At 37.7% G+C, this 22,966-nt stretch overlaps 1 protein-coding gene across 3 annotated transcripts in view; it reads left to right on the plus strand.

Moving 5' to 3' along the window:
- ARHGAP15 (Rho GTPase activating protein 15) overlaps nucleotides 1-22,966 on the plus strand; it is a 574,294-nt gene that overhangs the window by 438,845 nt on the left and 112,483 nt on the right. For all 3 annotated transcript variants that reach the window (XM_006191397.2, XM_032479387.1, XM_032479386.1), the window contains exon 12: nucleotides 15,485-15,619. In XM_006191397.2, coding sequence (XP_006191459.1) covers nucleotides 15,485-15,619 — 135 coding nt within the window. The remainder of the gene's footprint in view (nucleotides 1-15,484; nucleotides 15,620-22,966) is intronic.

Genomic DNA, 22,966 nt, shown 5'->3' on the forward strand with positions numbered 1-22,966 from the left:
TTAAATTATTCAGATAACTACCCTTTTAATATCCCAATTTGATCTCTGTATGTGCTCAGCCCATATCAGGGTAATTAACAGTGAAATAGAAAAGACATTTGGAATTTATAACAGTCCTTGGACCGTGGTGTATGGACAGGCTCTATTTTTTGTCAGCTTGTTTATGAGACATTCATATCCAAGCTTAAAGCCTACTCCGTAAAGAAGTTTCCAATGCCAGAAATCCCATATGGTTTTGATGCAAGTAAAAGGTGTACATTTCCCTCAGGGTCAAGCCTAAAAATTGGACCACTGCAGGCTCTGACCACGTGTAAGAATGCCTAGGACCTGTGATCTCACCTGCCGCAATCACATGTCATTGTTTACTCCACTTGCCTCTTTTGCATAGGTATGATCCCAGCCAAACACAGTGAATGAGGAGGTTAAATAGTATTAGGAAAGTCATTACAGATGAAAACACTACATTTTATGAGTTTTGACATAATGCAACAGAATTACAACTATATACATAATTCAAATCCATATAAGCCATCAACGTGGAGGATTCCTTGAAATTACTTTCTTCTCGGGAATGAACTGGCAGAGGTTTTAGTTTTGATTTTTGCAAAATTTGGAAAGTGATTTTGCTACACATCATAAACAATTATTACAGATACCTTTCAATCACACTGCTCTAACTTGGGAGGAGAATTAGCACTAAAAACTACTACGTTTCAAAATTCTACTATGTTTTCAGAACTTTAATATGTGGGGCAGAATCCAAGGCAAACTCAGAGAGACGAGAGAGTCCTAGCAGAAACCTCCAGATCTCACCTCTGTCTTTCATTGGTATTTTTCGTACTTGTCTTCCGACTCTGAATATTTTTCAGAGAAACCTTGCTTTTTAGAGCAAATATCCTGGTATTTTAGAACCCAGAGATGTCTCATAATTTTGCGAACATCTATGCATTATCAAAAGTCAAATACCAGTTATCTATTTTTTCTGATTGCATTTTCATTTTAATTGCTCCCATTTCCTGTCCTGACCTTAATGTTTTAGAGAAAGGAAGGCATCCCACAAAACAGAGAGTGATCTTTCATTTGTGAACTGCAAAGCCTCATAGATCCTAATTTGGCCAGTGTGTTTGCTGCAAAGCCTTGGAATGCTGTTTTGCAGTTTCAAAAGTGATCATACTCAGCTTCCCAGAATTTTTTATGCCTGGAGGGTGCCCCCAGAACAAGGGGAGCCTTGTTAACAGTTGCAATCGCTCAAAAACAAGATAGGATTCGGATATAAATCATCACTTCAGCTCACAAAGCTATGTTCTCCACCCCACTAAAGGACTTCATTTACATCTAAAATGGTTAATACTGATCTCCGCTAGAACTCCTAAGTGGAGGAACGCAGCTGCCATGTGTGTAGTGACTCTGGGGTTAGGGAAGAATGACATCACCAAATTTAAGCATATTATCCTGCTGACATAGAGGCACCTTGTTTTCTCTTCTTTGGATAGAGCAAGGATTGTGTTCTGAGTTTTGTTTTTTCCTCCCAAAGAATACCTTTCTACCCCACTTCTTAGCAGCTGCAGTATGAAGGGTTGAAAATGTCACTTCAGCTAATGATGAATGATGCTTGACCTCCGGACAGGTTATTCTGAATTTTATGCAATGCTAAATTAATAGGAAAGATCCCAGCTCAAAGGACTCTGGCTGTTGTGAATTGCTTCAAGGATGGATTTGTGTAAAGCAGTCAGCAGCTTCAGGGGGCTTTTGTTGTGTGCCCTTGGTGGTGGTGGAGGGGGTGGGGGTGCTCCAAAAGCAAGGTAGAAGACAGAGTGTGCCAACACGTTAATGTGTTTTCTCCTGTGAGATTAGTATCTTTTCATACTGGAAATATTGTCAGTAAGCAGAACCAGTTTGTGAAAAAAAAAAAAATTCTCAAAAGGGCAACTGGCCCACATGTCTTTGTTATTTTTATTTGAATATAATTAATTATGTAAAGCAATAGTTAGTGGAAGATTAACAATTAGTAGATTCTGTCAAGTAGTCACACGGAAATTACTAACTAATTGAACGACTGGTCCTCTATTGTGTCAGAAAGCAATGCTGAGTGTCATTCTTTTTATCTCTTTACTTTGTTGTTTTCACAGATCCCCTTGTTCTAAGATGTATGTTTCACAGCAGACTAATAAATAAATAACCCTGGTTGTAATTTCATAACATGCAAAGGGTTTGAAATAAAAACACCTGTTTTAATTAGCATTATGGTTTGTTCACTTTAAAAAAAAAAGTGATAATCCTGATGCAGTTAGCTGACATTTTTAAAGCTTTGAATCTCCATCTGTATCTTATATGATGATGTTTCAGGATTGTCATGAGTTAATTATGTTAACTTGGGAAGCATTGCTTGCATTTAGAATGAAGAACTTCAGCTTGAATAGACAGAAAAGCAGATGCTATCTTTCTTGTCAATCGCTTTGTTGTGGGCTGCCTTGCAACTTTTCATGTATTTCTGGATCTAAAGGGAAGTGTAAATCTCTATTTATTTTAAGTTTAACATAAACTACACAATTTCAGTATTCTTCTGTTTTGGCTGTATGTGTCTTGTGTATCTTTACATGTGTAGTTTTCCTGCCCCCAAATCTAAAAATCCACAGTCAAATTATCTCTCCTTCTTAACTTGTTTTGTTGTGCCTAGCTGTTATGGAGATTAGAGCATAATAAAATTTGAGAATAGGACAGCTCTATCTGGCTTGCTCCTTTCTCCAGTTAATTTTTCTACCACCTTTTTGCTTTTGTGCATCAACCTTTTAAATGGTGCAAAAATACATGGAGCATCTGGGCACAACAAGACATGTTAAGGATGGAGTAGACACTCTAAGTAGGAATTTCCATGCTTTTGTGAGCTTAATGTTCCTTTAACATAGAGAGCAGCTGTGTTTATGTCAATAATTACACATTGAAATAAGTGCATGTACATGTGTTTCTTTATGGGATTAAGGATGTTAAGGATGGCCTTACACAAAAGATTTCTGTCCCTCCCATCCCCACTCAGAAAGTTTCTACAATATTCAAAACCAAGTTGAACTATTTTGAGATTCTGAACTATTTCTCTGAGCAATTGGATTCTTGGTTTCAACTAACAGACTATTGGATTGATATGCTTGTAATTTTTGGCTTTCCTCCCTACCCCACATCGTTTCTTCACCCTTCACTGCCCTGTCCTGTACCCAGGATCTGACATGTATGCCCTACATCACCAAGGTCCCCTTACCAAAAGGCTTCCAACTAGATTGAACCAATAGGGGGTATCTGCAGGAGGGCCGGAGGAGACAATGCAGGAATGCTGTGATTGTTAATGCTTAATCCCCAAATTAGTGTCATAGGCAATAAATGCTCAGCTTTCAAAGTGAAGTGAGATCAAGGAAAAGTGGATCGCTCTAGGCAGGATTTCTGGAGATGTGAAGCTTCCTTTGGGCTTTAAAGAATTGGTAGGATGGGGTAGGAGGAGGGAATGGATATGGTAGTTTAGGTCGAGAATGAGCAAGAACCATAATATGGAGGTTATAAAGTACAGGTCCTGTTTGGGAGCAGTGAGCATACCAGTTTAACAGAAGCAGATGGCAGGGGTCTGAGTGAAGTGGAATGTTAAGACTAACTGGCAGGTTGTGCCAGGTAGTAGATTCCTTGAATGGATGGAGTACGAAATCATAGTCTCTAAAATACATGACAAAGGTGTGTTCGGTATATAAATGCAATCTGTAAATCATATGTAATGCGGAGGTTTATTCAAGTGCCTTATCACACACTCAGATTAACGGCTGTTCTATCACTTAAAAATAGCTCTGTTCATTAAAGGAAATGTAACCTGGAGTTTCAGAAAATTAAAATATAATGTTCCTGAAATCATTTTATATCTTTAACCGAGATCATCACTTAGTAATGACTTCCTAAACATTTTGGACTAAGGTGGAGAGTTATAAATCTGACAGGTTATCTGTACTTGACCAAACAAGTTTCCAATTTGATTGAAAGCTATCAACTTGTTGTTTGCATAGACATGACCACTGAACCTGGGAAACCCCTATCACTCCGTATGTTTTATTCCTCTCAACTTTAGATATGTTTTGCCCCATAAAATTTACAACATAGTAATCATTCTTACTCAGTAACACAACAAGGAGCACTGGGTTTAGTGATCGGTGTTCTGCAGCACAAATGACCTGAATCACAAAATGTGACTCGTTCCATGTATGTAAGACTGCTGCTACCTCCTCTAGGGACAAAACTGCAGTGGAATTTACCCTGTCAAGCAAACTGATTTCTTTAGATGCTGACCTTTGGAGAGTTTAAAACTATTAGCACAAGAATCCATATTGTTGGCTAGATATTTTTTTCATATCATAGTGTGGAGCTGCTTGCTTATAAACACATGTAAAAATAATTACATTCTTACGTCCAAGACATAAATTTGAATGGCATTCTTCTTGCTCTGTTCCTATGTGACCATTTTCCTCTTTTATTATTTTGGGTTGTCTTGCAAAATAGTTTGCAAGTGAGGAAACAGTACCAAAAAAAAAATCTTAGCAGTGAAACTAACTTCCTGAATGAACTTGAACAAGTTAAGTTCTCTGGTCCTTAGATGTTCACATGTTCAGTGAGGACAGTACTGCCTTGCTTGGTGGCATGTGTGCAAAGTGCCTATCACGGAGACTGACACATGCTAGGTGCTAGGCTAATGGCGTTTGCTGGCACTTCTGTAGTTACTATTATTCATCTTCTACCTCTTTGATGATAATTCTCAAGATGACCTAGCCAATCTTTATCCCCTTTACTAAGGTTCATATTTAAATACCTAAATGTCTGCTGGACACTGCCACCTGAAAATGTCCATACCATACCCAAACCAAACTCATAATCCCTGGCATCTTGTTGGGAACAAACTGAATGAATGAAAAATCCTAGCCACTCTTTCTCAGGTGTCTAATACAAGACAACTGTGTAAGCACATCCACATCCTTCTAGCTAGAAACAATAGTTTTACTGGATTCTCTTTGCCTTTAACCACCACTACTTTCATTAAATTTTAAGGCCTCACATACTCAGCCTCTTTTTTGCATTTCTACAAATACTGCTTAGTTCTGGCCTTCATGATGCCGTGGGTTATTGCAATAGCTTCCAAGATAATTTGTATGTTCCTGCCTTTTCACCTCAGACATATCATGGTATTCTCAACTGACCTATGTCCCTAAAATACAGCCTGAATGATATTATTTCCCCACTCAAACTTTTGATCATTCTCTCTTGTCTGAAGTAGAACATTTACTCTCTTAGCATGGCAGTTAAGGCAATCCACTAACTTCCAAACTAAATTCTCACCACATTTTGTAACCCATCTTTGCACTGACCATAAAAAGGCCACATGCCAATAATTAAATCTCATCCATTTCATATCAGTTTTCTAGAACAGTGGCTCTCAGACTTTAGCCCGCATGCATCAGAATCACTGGAGGAAGTGATGAATTACAGACGGCCACCTGCACCCTAGAGATTCTGATCCAGCAGATCTGACATATGATTTGATAGTTTTCATTTCTAACAACATCCTATGTGATGCCAATATAGCTGGTCCTGAAACCATATTTGTATAACCCTGGACTAGAATATCCTTCCTTACGCATCTCAGTCCATCAAAAGGCTATGGATCCCTTACTGCCATTGCCTTAGAGAAATTTCATCTATCACTCCAGTTGGAATGAACCAGTCCATACCCTGTGCTAGCAGAGTGACTATGGGTTCAGGCTTGGAGCCAGATTGACTGGACGCTAGCTAAATACCTGAGTGAACTTGGACAAGCTGCTTAATCTAGGGACCTCCATTTCCTCATTAGTAAAACTGAACAAATAATAGTACTTTTAGCGCATGTTAATGTGAAGATAAAATAAATTAATACATGCGAAGCACTTAGAATAGTGCCTGAGAAGGGTCAACTATATTATGTTATCTAGCAGTTCATAACCTTAATCTAATACTCCACTTAGCCATGTCATAATGTTTAGAGTTTAAAGACCTAATTCTTTTATTAGATACTATGTTTCCTGAAAACAGAGACCACATCTCTGTGAATCCCCAGAAATACAGCCCCAGGCTTAGTACTTTACAGAAATCCAGTATGAACAAAATTTAATTAAATTGAAATTGAGAGGAGATTGCAAAGGGATCTTTAGCAAGTAAAAATCTTCTAAACAATAAACAAGCCATCCATTTCTTTTTATCTCATCATAAAGATGAATAAAAACCAGGTCAATTAATAATACATTGAAAGTAGGTTTGCCTTTTCCTTTGAATTTTCTAAACTCTATAATTAAAACAACTTCAAATTGAAAGATTGTAAAGAAGAAATTAATCTTATTGGTAAGTAAAAAAGAAATCCCATGGTTGATGATAGATATGACCTGTTAGCAATAGTTACACTTTTATACTTTCTTTTCTTACAATCAGCGTGCAGAAACCAGCATAATCCAATTAATTGTAATTCCCTTTTGTAGAGTCAGTAAAGTAGTGCATGATACTGAAACACCATTGAAGTCTTATCTCTGGTCAGATAATCCAAATGGATTCTCATTTCCCAACTACCAGCAGGTCTTTACAAATTTCAGGAAAATACAGTACTTTGACTTTGCTGAACTGATGATAAACGTGATACACAATAATTATCTCGGAACTTTAACCCTTTGTACATGCCTAGCCATCAGTTTTCTAGACTTCTTTCTCTTCTGTGCAATAGTGTCATAAATGCACCTGAGTTTTTCTCTCTTATTTCTTGACTTCTTTTAAAATATTGTTTTTCCACAGCAAATATGCAGCATTTTAACTCAACGGAAACTCTCAATTGCACTCCTTGCTCCCAGTGCCTCTTGGACACACTGCTTCTCTTCCATATACTCACTCTGATCCATCCTCCTCACTCAATTCTTTTTGTATGTACCTTTGCAGAATTCTGGCTATTCTTGTGATATGAAGTAGAAAAATTACTTAACTACTCCCATGGATCAATTAATAATGATAATTTAGGTTAAAAATATTATCCTTAATAATTGCTAGAAATCTTCTCTTCATTTTGGTTATCTTCAATTGACAACTAACTAATAGATGTCCTATCTAGGAATAAAATGGTTTCAAAGAATGAGAGTAGCACTGTCTTAATTTATCTATTTGGTTTACCTTTTAGTTCTATCTTCCTGACAATTTTTCCAGACAAGAGACTTCTAAATTAGTAAAAAGCCTAGTCCTCCTCCTGTTAAATGATACCATTTCTAAACCCATGTACACCAACAGTGTAGTAAAAGGAATAATAAAAGCCAGAAATTATATTAGATTCAGGAAATATTTGCCGAAGTCTGGCTGACAAAGAAGATAATGTCCAAATAAATTTTATGATAATGTTTTAACAAGCCTGTTCTAGATCTTTTATATATATATTACTTCCCTAAATTCTCATACAGAATTAGGAGGGAGTGATGACAGTTCTCGTTAGACAAGTGAGGAAACCAGTACATTAAGTAGCCTCTATAAGTGTGCATATGCCCACAACAGACATGTGTGTATTTATAGGACTCAGTTATATGTATTTCCTAGATATCATTATGAGATATGTTTCGACCTTCCGCTTGGTATTTACAAATGTAATATAGCTTGGAGAGAACAAATAGCAATAGTGGTGAAATTCAGAGCCGATAACGAAGAAAACTTTCAAAAATGACTTTGCTGAAATTTAATCCTACGGATTCTCTACCCTTCGGAGTATGTAATGTATGAAATCATCCACGGAATTCAAGCAAATTCAGAATCTGTTTGGAGAAGACGGTCAAATAAAACGAACCATTGTGTAGGGTGTCTGCAGAGTACAAAAAGCCTTTGACTGGATGGAAATCAGAGCAGAGTTGGAAGCTCTGAGTAAGAAAGGAATGAAAGAAATATATATTGGTATCATGAAGTGTATCCTTTTTTAAAATTTATGTTCCTTACAAATAAAGTCAATTCATTGTTGTCATTGTTGTTATTGTTGTTAGAGTCTGGACAAGGCTCCCTCTCCCCAGATACCTAAACAAAAAAATCTAGAGGCCTGGAGAGAAGCAAAATGTCAATAACATCATTTTATAAGGTGGCATTATACATGGAGTTTAGACGATGGAAAGATGTTTTATGTTATGCCGTTATAAATTAAAAATGCACAGAGCAATGACACATTTGTTATACTTTCCATCTGTGGTGCTCGCTTCACAAATTTCAGTTGTTCCTATTTATTGTGTTATTATTTACATTCAAATGAAATCTGAGGAAAAATAAAAACAAAACATTCCTGACTCAGTTCCCGTACTGGGTATAGTAGAGGGCTGCTCCACCTCCTCCAAAGAGAGTAACTAAAGATATTTCATATTAGCCTGTGACATTATTTGCATGCCTTGGGCTTCTTAAGTGATTTCCAAAGAAATATACACAGCATGAAGTACATAGAAAGTAAGTTAACATGGCATGCCAAAATATCCCAGTGGATATTAAGAAATGAAAGCTTTTATTAATAAGGTTTCAGTATCTTGGAGAATTTCTGCTTATTTTCCTGGTTCCTCTCTACTTCCTACCTCAAGGAGGCCACACAAAGCTGGATTTTTGTAGTCCTGGTGGCAAAACTGCCCATTCTGTACATAAGTCCAGTCATCTCCTCTTACAGTAAAACAACTGTTTTCAAATGTAAGCCTCCTAATAGCTTCCTGGAGGTCACTGTAGTGAATTGTGAGGAATAAATCTCTTTGGTTTTGGAGTACAAAATTTCATATTTAAAACCACTTTCTTCCTTCTTTGATAAATACCATTGCCATAGAGAGTTGATTTGGCTTGCACTGAGTTTTTCTGAGAACATTTTAAATATTCCCTAGTATTTTGTGTCTTGGGCTATAGCAGCAATGAAGTATTTCTTCTCTAGAAGTCGTAGCTGGAAAAAAGAATGAGTAAGAAAATAGCAATCATGATTTTATTCTTTGTCCGGGGGCCGTGCCATAGAGTATCCTGCATGTTTGTAGAGCAAATCCTTTGAAAGAGTTGGGTTGACCCTGACTAGGCAAGCAATTATTCAGCTAATTCCATCTTCAAACCCTTTCTCTGAATCTAGATAATTATTTTTATTTACTTTGAATTACCTAAACAGCTGTCTCTGTGGTTTAGCATATTTCGTAAGTGTGGCATAGCCCATGTAGTTGAGGAAGTGTTTAGATATATTGTGGGATCATGACATCTTTCTCTGCACAGAACTTTTGGGCATTGTATTCATTTTCCAGGGCTGCCATAGCAAAGTGTCACAGAGTGTGGGCAGGGGGAGAATTAAACAATGGAAATGCATTTCCTCACTGTTCCAGAGGCTAGAAGACCAGGATCAAGGTGTTGACAAGTTGCTTTCTTTCTGAGGCCTCTCTCCTTAGCTTGCAGGTGCCTGTCTTCTTCCCATGTGTTCACATGGTCTTCCTGCTGTGCATGTCTGTGTCCTAATCTCCTCTTCTTATAAAGATACCAGTCAAATTGGAATAAGGCCCTTCCATAGGACCTCATTTTACCTTAATTACCTCTTTAAAGACCCTATCTCCAAATAAAGTCTTAGTGGGGTATGGGGTGGGGGTGGGTGGGTTGAGACTTCAAATTGTTAATTGGAGTGAGGGGGCACAATTCAGCCCATTACAGACATAAAGCACATTTTGGGGGTGAATTTGTCCCTGCTTGTCTTCAAGGTCAGAAGAGTATTATTCTAGGGGACAGAAATAAGACATAAAGGGTCTGGAGCCTAATTTATATTCATTTGAGTAATATTTCTGAGCACTTGGGGAAGCCCTCTCCTTTGAGGAAGGAGCTCAACAGCTGTAGCTTTAAACAGCACAAAATGCAGTTCCTGGTATGTAGCCTCTATCCGATCTATGTTATTTAATAAAAGTTAAGTGAACAAGCAAATTAACTGGTCAACTGGCCTAGTTTTCTCAGATAATGTCTTCACTGAAGTCTCATGTTAAGATGATGTTAAGTCAAGATGTTTTAGGAAGGGGCTTTAGTAAGTGCAGCAAGGAAAGAGGCTGCTTTTGGCACAGGGTTTACATCACCGTGTTTGAGAATTTGGAACCTCTCTAATCCACCAGAAGTTAGACTGAGCTGTCACTTTAAGGGGCTGACACAACAGGAAAGGTTGAGCTAGTCCAATGATTCAACCAACTTCATTTTGATCCACTCCTTTAAATGCTAAACTGAAAATCAGCTATATCTTTATAGAGAAACAGTATGTTTTATCCACTTTTATATCTAATCTTCCAGTTTGATTTTATGGCCAAACCAATTATTATTTTTTTGGATCGATAGTCCCTCTGGTATCTCTTTCATTCATGATGTGACTTTCATGTACCCAGCAGGCCTTTCAGATAAGGTTTCCAAATGGTCTTCTGCACTGGAAGCAGATACCACATCCTTTAGGAGAGTTTCATGATGTAATAGGTTCTTGTCACTATATTAATGAAATCAGAGCTATTCTCTCCATATCCTGGGAAATCTAGGCTGTCTTTTCCTCTTTTTTTTTTTTATTACAACAGTAAAATAAAAGTTGGACAAAGGCTTTAAAAGTCCCATGAAAAAAAATTACAAGGTAAAAATGCACTTATTTTTCAACACACAAAGAAGTACCTCTTTATTCTTATGTAACTATTTGATCCTGGATAGTCCCAAGTTATCTTCAACTGTATTTCAACCAATACTAAGTGAACATGGTGAGTTTAGTTAAAATCAGATCTGATACTGCAACTTCTGGTTATACCAATCCATAGAGCAATATTTAATACAAGAGGAAAGTGGTGATTAAAAAGTGACATTTAGACGTACCTTTTTCTATGGCAAGGACCATGACCTAGTGTGGCTATCAAAGATCCATCTTTCAATTCTCTTTTTTCAAAAAGATGATTCCTAATAGTTATTGTAAATTTTTTCTTTCAAATATAATAACTTTTAGCTATAGATATGTGTTTCTGCTTTAAAAATAATAAAATACACAAAAACCTTTCAAGAAAGGACATTTCAAAGTGGACTTGAGTGTTTGGATACAATCTTTAAATACACTTTTTGTGATATCATAAAAGTCGCATAGTGGCTTTGGATTCTGGAGCTTAACCTATCTTCAATTCTGCTTAAATGCTTTAAGCCAAAAGCCATGACCAAAGTGAATTTACAACAGGTTAATTAGAGGGCTGGGAGAAACCAGCACAGGTTATCAGTGTGATGAGTATGAGGTGTCCTGATTCAACCAGACTCCTTCCCAGGACTGACTGGACTCCAGCATGTAAAGTTTTTGTTGGGCTCATGTGACGAATTGTGTCACACTGAGGTAAAATCCCCTAAGACAACCAGGATGGTTTATGATGTTCGCTCAGTGTTTCCTTAATATATTTTGCCTTTTTGGCCTTTATTCACCTTCCCCATCATAGTGGCGTCTTGAATATGTTTTTCAGATACATCTTCTCATTTGATACCAACAACTGTCCTTCTAAATATCTTCATTTCACAAGTAAATAAACAGATAGACAATGAATTAGTGGTAGATCCAAGCCTGGTATTTTGTGTAATCTCTTGCTCACTCTATCACATTTCCTCTTCACCCCATCACCACATATGGGTTTGCTCCATCTTCTGTCCCATTCCTCATGCAGTTTCTTTTTATCGCCAATTTGCTTTATATCTGTTTATATAAGAACATGTTCCTTCTATAAATAACTAATTATGAAAGATCAGAGTCAGTTTACAGGTAAAAGCATAGCCTCAAGTAAGATATTTAGGGATAAAATGTAAAAATCACTATCTTTGAAGGAATGGTCAATCTACTACCATTTGCAATTACTATCCATTGGCCTTTTTCCTTTCAGCTCCTGCCAGTCAAGCTTAGTCTGACCGTAGTGGTTTTGAGGGGAGGCTTCCTGGCTCCTTATCCTGGGTTTATCGCTTATCAGTCATGGAAAAGCTATTTAATCTACCCAGGCCTCATTTTCCCTCTCTGTAAAATGGAGCTGATGATAACAATAGCACGGACATCACTGTCTTATTGAAAAAAATTATGTTACGTAATGAGTGCAAAGTGCACAGCACAGTCCCTAGGATAGTTCAGCAGCTAAATAGTTGTTGGTTGTCACTTTCGTGGCAAAGCACCCTGAAATGTAGTCATGTGAACTTTGCTCCGTAAAATGGTTTGATGTTATCAGTAATAATTACCAGCTCTTAAGTTCATATGAAAGAAATCTCAGTATGCACATGCCTGGTTTTCTAGTTACCTGCCTACATAAGGTAAACTTCATAAATCAATGTTTATTGAGTAACTTTTGTAGACTCTTCGAGGCTCCATTGTTGTGGTTCTCAACTGGAGATAACTTTGCACCACCGGGAGGTACTTGGCAATATCTGGAGATATTTATCATCAGCAGCACTGGGAAGTGCTACTGGCATCCAGGGGGCTGAGGCCAGGGATGCTACGGAATACCCTAGAATGCACAGGACAGCCCGCACAACAAAGAGTGATTCAGCCCCAGGTGTCCATAGTGCTTCACTATTGAGAAGTCCTGCTCTATTGAAAAAGGGAGACGCGTAAGGCATCATCACTGCTAAAGATTAGTTAGAAAATGTGTATCAAATATTACAAAATGTGTTTATAATGATATCTGCTAATACTGAGACTGGATTATGGTCACTTTTCCTTCAGAACTGATTGAATTCATGAGAAGGTGTGTAAATACAGGCATAACTGCATGTGTAGATAAATCACAGTGGCCTTGAAAAATATGCCTTCAAGCCCTCTGGTTTACAAGGAAACTCAACGTTGGTTGGTTATGAAAAAACGTAATACAAAAATGAGGTATAATGGACCAAAAGACCCTTTTCCAACTACTTGCTATATCATTTAGTGTAGCTACTTGTTGAGGAGCTACAAATTGTCTTTTTTCAATAAAGACTAGATGATAGGAATGTTTAAGTAACACAAGTTGATATTGATACTATATGGCATTCTGAGTTGATATAATCAAATAGTATTTACTGTTTGGTAAATTTTCTTCTTTATATATATTGAAATATTTCATTTTCACAATCAGTTGAATTTGTTGATGTTTATGTGGACATGACAGACATAATTGGCATTTGCCTTTGGTTAAGCAGATATTTGTTCTTGTTTCCTTGCTTTAAGGTAAAATCATTCTCTTTTATACCTGCTGAACACTTTCCTTTGGCGATCTTAAACTTATGCACCAAAATGGCATTTTGTGTGGGACTTCTGTGATACATTTTTAGTAGAAATAGTTGTGTGTACGTGTGTGTGTGTGTGTGTGTGTTGTGTGTGTATGTGTGTATTTAGGTTTCCACTTAAAGTTCAGTGCCAAAGCTACCGTACTTATACATTTCCTAAATGTGTTTTAAGCAATAAGTTGTACAACATTTTTAGAACATGTGTTAAGCTATTTCTCTAAGAATGAAGCTCTTAACAAAACATAAGCACTCTGCATGAGATCTTAGCAGCAAAGTGCTTAAAAGATAAAGTAAGAATTGGTACCATGGGAAGAACACCAGCTGTAGAGCGCACAGGTCCATTATGAGAAGTATGGTAGTGGGTAGGGAGAAAATGATTTAATCAGGAGTAAAACCAATTTTATTATAAGGGCACGCAGGGGGTGTGGCACCATAGTGAGAGGGACATTTCAAAATATCTGACAGATTTCAACAATGTGAAAACCCCGTTCTTTAAAGTGACAGTAAACCCCATCAGGTCTCCCTTTTTGATGCTATTGTTAACAGTTGACTGTTTAAAGCTGGCCTGCTAAGATGCTGTCGTCCTATTTCAATAGTGTGTAGCCAAATAAAAGACTAATTGTTGAAATACAATCAATCAAAAATGATTGCAGGGCAGAAAGAAGGTCTCCTCTGCTGATTTTGTTGTGGATCAAATTATTGTGTTACGATTGAGGTAGGAATGAAGACTGAAAGGAAAGAAGAAAAAAGCCCATCTGAAACAAACAGATTCACCTTCATCCCCTCTCTTTGCAAACATCCTATTGAGCAGGAGCATCACTTACTAGCCCTGGGAATAATAATCCATTTAGGAGAAAAAAAAAGATCTGATAAAGATTTCGGCTAATATTTTTAAAAGGACATGAACACTATTAGCAAAACAGCCCATGCAGAGATTCCCTACGGTGACAATTCTCAGCTTTTCTTACATTTTTGGTGTGAATTCTCCTCTGCATTCATAAAACTGACACAAGCAGGCATCTGAATGTGAGCCCAAGACATCGGTAAAGAAGCACAATTCCATTTGACCAAATACCTATTAAGTTCTTACCAGGATCCTCAGCTTTGCAGTTAACCCCCAGGTTGCCCAAAATGATTAGCTTTAGTTTACATTAAGCCCGGAACCCCAAATCTGTCTATGCTGTACTTTCAGAAAGACCAACACTGTGCTGAGCAGCAATGCTTTTGTGCTGGCGTCCTTTTAGCTGTGGGTAAAGATGTCACTTTCAGACCCTATCGCATCCACTTTTGGGGTGAGAATGACTCCAGACTTTCCTGCTGAAGACGAAAAGGAAGGAAATAACAGCCCAGCGTCTCTTTATTTCTTCTAAGAACTTTACTGTGGGCTTTATTTTCTTTAATATTTAAATGTCTCAACTCAGTCAAGCTTCCCAAGCAGACATTTCCGCTGTTTCTAAGCGGAGTTGGTAAGCACTTGCAGTCTGTCTTTAGCGTGTTACCTTTTGTGACAGCTTTGCATAGCCTACTAGGCCAACAGGGCTCTGTCTGATATTGTTCCTGGGCACATTTTTCTCGCTGAGATGAAAACTGAGGAAAAAAAAGATACTTTTGAAGCAGTAAGAAGGAATTAATATCCTTTCTCACTCAGTATTCTATTCCTTGCTGACTTTATATTCAGCAAAAAAGGGAAAAAGTGTTATCCATTACTCCCTTGTACACAGCAAGGCTAACACATGTAAAGCAATAACTCATTTTCTATTGCAATGTTTAGCATATGTCTCCTGTTGGCTCAGCAAGGCCTTTAGGCCGGTCCCTTGAGCCGGCCATCATTGGCAACTCTTAGCCCCTCGGCCTCAAAACCAAATAGCTTTGAATCACGTTGAGCGGTGATGCTAATTTTCATACTGATGCATTATGGGAATAAATGTATCTGACATACTGTGTCAATGGCACTGTCTCTTTGTGTCTCTTGTTTTTTTGTTCACTGCATTCCTACAGATGGTATTCCATTGAAAATGTTCCCTTCCTACGGAAAAAAAGGAGGGAAAAAAAAAAAAACATGCACAGCACCAAACCTCTAGGTGCAGAAGGCTGTTAACGGTTGCTGATGATAGTAGGCAAACATTAACATAATAATTAGTGTCTTGTAATTGTTTCATTAAAACCAGTTGTTCCATTTCTCCTCGTGTTTTCCCAGAAGAGAAGCTGAATTTGGACGACAGCCAGTGGGAGGACATCCACGTTGTCACCGGAGCACTGAAGATGTTTTTCCGGGAGCTGCCTGAGCCGCTCTTCCCTTACAGCTTCTTTGAGCGGTTTGTGGAAGCAATCAGTAAGTACCTCACAGACAGGAGCGGTTGGCAGAATAACCTGGTGGCATGGAATTATTATTAAGCAAATGATAAGAATGATGGTAATAGCAATCATGCAGATAACAATATCCCCAAGACCCCATGGCTTTCATTTTAGTTCTTGTGTTGTTGATGGCTTATTCTGTTATTCTTACTTCTAGCATTGCACTATTATCTGAGTATTTTTAAAAATTAAGAAAAAAGAAGAAGGCATCCCATTTAGGTTGGGTGGCCAGTTTTCAACTCATCTACCTTAAATGAAAATGGTTTTTCATGCAGTCTGCTTTACAGGGGTCACCTTTCACATCTGTAGCCCCTACCTTTGTACTTTTTCTGAATCACAGTGAGTTTAACTGAGTAAAATGGGATTTGGGGAAAGAACCAAAGTGAATTAAATATTGCATTTCATTAACGAGGTGTTAAATCATCAACTGAGGCATCGCCTTCTCTAGGCTTGTTCACCCTTCACCCACCAACACTAGTAAAAAGTTGGCTACAATTTGCTTACAAACAGTGCGACTACTAAATTAAGTAAAGGTGAGTTTCTTCTGTTAAACTGGTGGCTTTACGGGAGGTTGGGTTCTATCTCTTCCTAGCCAGTAGTGGTCGTGCACTCCTCAAAGCTTCCTTCCTATCATTTTCTCATTCACAACACATATACAGACACATTCTTAAGTAAAAATGAATGAATGAATGAATGAATGACAATCTTTCCAGATGCAAGGAAACTTCTGCTGTTGATTCATGGAGCAGCAACTTCTAGTGCATCTCGAAATTTCTTATCTCAGGGTATACTTACTATGATTGTGACAGCTTGAAAAAAGTTTCCTGGCAAGCAAGCTGATTCAAGGAGGAAAGGAAAGAAGAAAGAAAGGTAAAATTAAAAAGCTTGCAAGCCTGGCAGGAGCTTAATTAAAGTCCAAATGAGAAAAATCTCCAAGAAAAAAAATGCTCTACTTAGGAGGTCTGATCTTGGATGGCTGTGTGTACAGTGTTCCCATTAGGGGGAGTGGGAATTTGGGGAGCCCATGTTGGAAACAGCCCCTCAATATGCCCTTTTTTTTCTGTTTTTCATTTCACTAAAGTCTTCACGCTTGTTTAAAGCTCTGGCAAAATGATATCAAGAGGAATAAAGCAGAGTTTATTCTCCCCAGTTCTTTCTCTTGCTGCCTGCTCACAGTTTCAGATGTTGTTGTCTTTGCTGTTGAACGGAGTAGCAATGCTTTAACTGTGCGTTTTGAATTGAGGCTGGAACTCTTATCCCCTGTCAGACTTTTTATTTCATGAGCCCTCTGCTTCTCAAGAAGAACAGTATTTTATAGTTCCCAGGCCCTCTTAATGTCTTTTTAAAAGGAGGAATAAAAAAAAATAAACAAGCATGAATTTCCGTAACAGCTTATTCTGATATTCTGTCTTGGAACACACAAGCATTGACGATCGCCTACAATGCTAGGACAGTGTTCTGGTAAGAAATCGGGGGCTCTTGCATTGAGGTACCTATCTCAGGTTATATATATATGTTTAAAGAAGTCACACAAATTTCACAGCATGGTCTCCATATTTTCAAGTGAGAGTTGTCTCATTTGGAAGCATACTTGTACAATGTGTTGATTTGAGGGCTGTGATATTGGATACCCATCACTAAAGCTTCGTTTCGTTAACTTGTTTCTGAAGATGTTAGGCAAGCCATTCCCTTAGCCTAAGAGATATGGGAAGCAGGTCCTCAAACCCAGGTGAGGATGTGTCCTTTGTATTCCCGTAAAGAGCAGGACCATCTCTGCACTTACTGTCCTATACTCAACTCTAAACTGGACAGGATTTCAGAAACACTGTCATGGTCAGAGCCGAACAAGGCAGAGTTAAGGTAGGCAGGCTGCTATTATGACTGATAACTATTGCAAGATTTTATCCTATGTCTATAAAGTTGGTTATGGTGAGAATGAATGAGATAATGCTTTAGAAAGTCCATTAAAAATGTAAGATACTGTATGAGTGCTAACAGTGTTCCTCCAGATGAGCTCTGTTAGAGTAATGTAGAGGCAAAGAGCTGGGAGTTTTTCTTCACTGTTCAAGGCAAGAAGAGCCCATCTCAGCAAGCTTGCCTTACCTAACTCATGTAGCATTAGTATTTTTAATACGTAAAATGGAGACTAACCAAGTGGGTAATATGGCTGAGAAATACGATGTTGGACAGGGACATGTGTTTGCTAACTTACGCATTTTTGTCATACCCTTGATGTTAGTTCTTGTGTTCTTACGTCAGCTCAAAGCTGTGGCTCGTATTTAAATAACCTTAAGCAATGGGCAAATGGTCATGTAGTTCCTTGGAAATGGCAAAACCACATTAGAGGAGGCACTTTAACCCCACTGTGCACTAATGGAGTAAAAAAACTTTCAAAACTGTAAAGACGTTCCTATCCAGTCCCAGAGAAGTGCTGGGCTTTATCGTAGCTCTCACTGCCTCTTCTAAAATCTACACTGTGAGAACCTCGATAGACCCATCCATGAGTTCTTAGCTTTTTATGAAAAGGAACCAGCCAGGTAAAGTACCTCCCCAGAGGAGATGTCTGTATATGCTGGCTCTGGGCCTCGTTGGCAATCTTCGTCCTTCACTTCTTTGCTCTGTACCATTGGAAGGTTGACCTCAGCCAGCGGTGTTTCAGAGGGGCTCTTGAGGTCTGGCTTCCTGCTGCTGCAATCAGTGGAAGCCACTGGCAGTAGATGGAAGAGAGAGGGGAAAGAAAAGACCAATCAGCTTTTTTAGTTTATCCTCCATCCTGTCTGCCTTGCCCACCCATCTGCCTCAGGTAGCTTCTCTACCTGAGGATCCATCTTGTCCATGTCTTCAGCTTTGGCTGGACAAGCGCAATCTGGTTCCGGCTTTCAGCTGGTGATGTGGACCCTGTTCCCTTTGCCCCTCCAGCCTGCTGCTGGCTTTCTGCAGGGGCTGGTTTCTTGGTTACTTCGCTCTTCCTTATTTGGCTCTCAGCTTCTTCATCACATGAGTAACCAGTTCTCTGTGTCAAAATAATTCCCTCTGTTGGTGTAAATGCTTGAAGCGGTGCCTGGTCTTTGGTTAGACACTGGCAAAACACCGTGCCAGTGCATGTCATGGTTCATGCAACTATAACATTTTCCTTTTCTGTCTCACTACCCCAAGCCCAGCGAAGGCTCCGCATTTTTATTTGGCCCCAAGTTGAGAGATCTTCTATTACCCTTTCATGACAGACTTAAAAGGTGAACAGACCAAAAAGAATTTTACATCCAACTGGAATGCTTTGCCTCTGAAGAGGAACTATTTCGTGTACAAGCAATTCATGACAATTTGTGCTATTTGAAATACTGTTAATTTTTATTATATGTTTGCAAGTCATCATTGCATATTCCAAGGAAAGGGAACAGAAGGCATTTACTTTTTTAAGCAGTTTCTTTTTGGACCAAAAACAAACATTAATAAGATAAGAACCTGCAATTACCACAGCAATCCCCTGTCTGATAACACCCATTGGGGTAACAAAAACACTGGCGATTGTTTTATATTTCAGAACCCAAGTACTGCATCTATTGATCTGAAATTCTATACTTGAGGTCAATGCAACTGGGTCACCTGCAGGTTATTTCATGGGGATTTAACCCACTGACTGCAAGGACTAAATTCCCTGGAAATGACTTGTGCTGAAGGCATTATTAATACTGTAAATGTGAACTCAGTACAAAAACACAGCTTTAGAGTTTTATGATAGGTGATGCAATCTTGTGGCTAAAGGCCTGCAGGGGGTCCGGACATTTCCAGCACAACTAAATCCTTGGAAATGTACCAAGTTTACCTCTATTCCCATCTCTTTTGTTATGGAACCTCTGCAGATCCAAAGAAAAGAGACAACAAACAGTGTTTTTTCTATTTTAAATATTTGCATTTTCCTAAAATTCCTGAGAAGGGACAAAAGAAGAGAAAAACTCATAGGCATTTTTTACAATTATTTCATTTATTTCTGAAAATAACACAAGGGACTAAGGAAAGAAGTGGAAAAATCATGAGGAACATAATTTCTAGCTCATAAAGTTACTACAAGAATTATATAAAATAACATTTTCCTTACTCTGTATTAGGTGCTCAATAAATGATCTGAAAGAAATTCAGTTTTCAGAGGAGTAAAGCAAGATACAAAATATTTCCCAAGTTCACATGGCTCAGAAGATTAGGCTCAGCATTAAGCTCCAGACTCCAAAACATGAATACTTTCCATCATCCTACACTGCATTTCTGGGACTGTTAATCTAAAAGAAATCTGGCTGGTAGAATGACTAACTAGCTGTTGCCAAATAGCTGTTTGTTACATCATTTTGTATAAGACCTATATATCTCATATCATTCTATATAAGATCACACCATTTCTGTCTTTTTTTTAAAACCAAGGTTAGAATTAAATGATCAGAAATTTTAGTACTGGAGTTTTAGATTAGCTATAAAGTAGAACTTTCCAAGAGTGAGCAATATTTCCATATTTACTACTAGATATTAAAAGCATCAGTGCTTTAAATATTGCCCTCTCTGGGTACATTTTTAACCCTCCATTGTATTATTTTTTATAAGCAGTTGTTCACCCATCCCCTTTTAAAATTCATTTAGATATATACAATTTTATTTTCCTATTTCATATGAGTACTTGTTTCAAGCTTAAGTGTTATTAATAATCTTTTTAAAAATTTTTCACTTGTATCAAATTACAAGATGCACCAGATCAAATTCTACAGAAGAGTTTATGATGGAAAGTGATGGATTGGGCCCTATCACTTTACATCCCCAGACCCACTCATGAGAGGAAACCTCCTTGAACCATTTCAATTTTTATCTCTTCTAGTGGTACTTTCATAACTTTAGGTAATGATCTCTACTTATTGACCTATCAACTATAGATAAACCCTAATATGAAATATCAGTTAATTCTACTTCACTTCCTCTGATATTTGATAGTCATGTTATTATATTTGGATATTAAATAATACATAGAAATGTCTGTTTCTTGTTTTCATCAACGTTCTACAATATCTCCTAACTTCCCTTTGTAAGGTGAGCATATTTTCCCTTCTGCCCTTTATTTTACCTCTCTTCCTTTCTTTTGCAGTCATTGCTCATTAACTCCTTTAAATTCTAATGGCTGTTTTAAGTCTGCAGTTGTTTGACCAATTAGAAAATTAATCTATAGCATTTATATCTGCATTGATATGAGTCTGTAAGTATTGTTCACTGCCTGTCCAAGTGGTTTCACAAAGATTCCTTCTTCAGAATTCACTGTCACAATCCCATCACTTCTTAAAAGATATTTCTCACTAGCACAAAGAGAACCTACTTTATTATACTCCAACAATTTCTCAACATTTGACCACATTTGGTACCCTTTATAGTTGGATCATGCTTTCCTTTTGTAGATTTTTTATTTTTATTTTTTTCTGGAGTTTGTAATTGCTTTTATTTTTCTTTCTTTTCTTTTATAATGCCCTTATTCTTTTCTGCCACTATTGTGCAGGGTCTTGTTTTTTCAAGATGCCTTCTTTCTAGAGACTTCCATCATTCTAATTCATATTAGAATGGTGCTTCTGGGACTGCTTCATGGTGTTCAAACAGGGATTTCTTTCTGCTTCCTGAGTTATAGCCACTCTTTTCCAGAGGACATGTGTGTTAGTTTCCTATTGCTGCCATAACAAATTAACTCGGGCTCAGTGGCCTAGAACAATAATGATTTATTACCTTAAGATTCTATAGGACAGAAGTCTGACACTTGATCTCGCTGGGCTAAGATCAAAGTGTCAGAAGGGCTGCATTCTTTTCTGGAGGCTCTAGGGGAGAACATGCTCCCTTGCTTTCTCCAACTTCTAGAAGTAGCCCACGTGCCTTAGCCAGTGGTTTCTTTTTTCCAGCTTCACAGGCAGCAATCACATGACATCACATCATTCTGACCCCTCTTTCATAGTCATATCTCCCTCCAACTTTCTTCTGACTCCATTTTCCACTTTTGAGGACGCTTGTGGTTACACTGGGCCCACCTGGATCATCTAGGATACTTTGCTCATCTCAAGGTCCTTAACTTAATCACATCTTCAAAATCTCTTCTGCTGTGTAAGGTAACATTCACAGGCTCTGGGAATTAAGGTCTGGACATCTTTATGGAGCCTTTTTTTTTTTTTTTTCCTACTACCTATTTTTTTCTTTCTTAGTTTTTACAGGTGGCACCTACTCTACCTCCAAGTAACAAATGTTCTTAATGCATCCATCTTTATCTGCCTTCTCCCTAATCTATAAACAATCATTAGAGTTGAGATAATAGTGAAACTATAGGTTGATTAGTTGATGAGAGGGACATAGAGAAACGACACATGAATTTCTTTACAAGATATTTTATCTATTATTTTATCTATTATTTGTGAGGGATAGGCTTAGAGACTTGTCTCAAGCCTGGGCCAAAGCTCATTTATTTAAGGACTATCTGATAATTTCATTTTGTTCACCTTATTTACCTCAGCTTTTGGTGCTCTTAAGTTTGGATTTGTTGATTTGTTGAATTCAGCATTTCCAAACTTGCCTTTTGTGTGTGAAAATAATTACTTTTCCTCCCACCCCTGAATAATGTCCTGTATACTTCCCATCATGGAAATGCAGTCAATGTTAATTGCATGATCAAAACAGCTTTGTGGTTCCAATATCAATCTCCTGTCATCTTTTTCAGTTTCTTTTAAGTAAATGATAGATACATATACATATAATGTTTATTATGTATCATGTTTGTTATGTGAATGTATATCATATTTGCATTTACATACATATATAACACTTAGAGATTAGGCAAGCCAGAGCAATAAACTGAAACAACAAGGATGTTGCAAGGATGTTGCATACAAGTCTTCAATTTAAAGGTTGTAGTCACACATGCATTTGAAGGCAATATTTAATGCCCCATTTTGATAAACACTGATTAATTAAGCAGCAAAACAAATTATGAGAAATGGTATGCATAAGGTTGACTGAGCATCTTTAAAATCCTGGCTAATAGTCACCAAAGGTAGAACAGACCCCATGCCTAGTCCTTAAATACAACTCATCATACTCTGTCAGTCACACCATTCTCATAAAAATGATTTAAATTAAAGACATTGCCCTATGGCAGAAAGTATCTATTGCATGTCTTAATGTTTTTCCTATGGCCATCATGCCATTTTACCTTCAAAGTGTATTTTAATAAGTAATTGGGGAAAAAAGCCAGTTGAGTATGTTTGCAAATATTTTCTTTACTCTTGACTTTATCTTGCCCTTTGGTCAAACTATTTCTGAT

This window comes from Camelus ferus, chromosome 5, assembly GCF_009834535.1.
Source record: "Camelus ferus isolate YT-003-E chromosome 5, BCGSAC_Cfer_1.0, whole genome shotgun sequence".
Classification (NCBI taxonomy): domain Eukaryota; kingdom Metazoa; phylum Chordata; class Mammalia; order Artiodactyla; family Camelidae; genus Camelus; species Camelus ferus.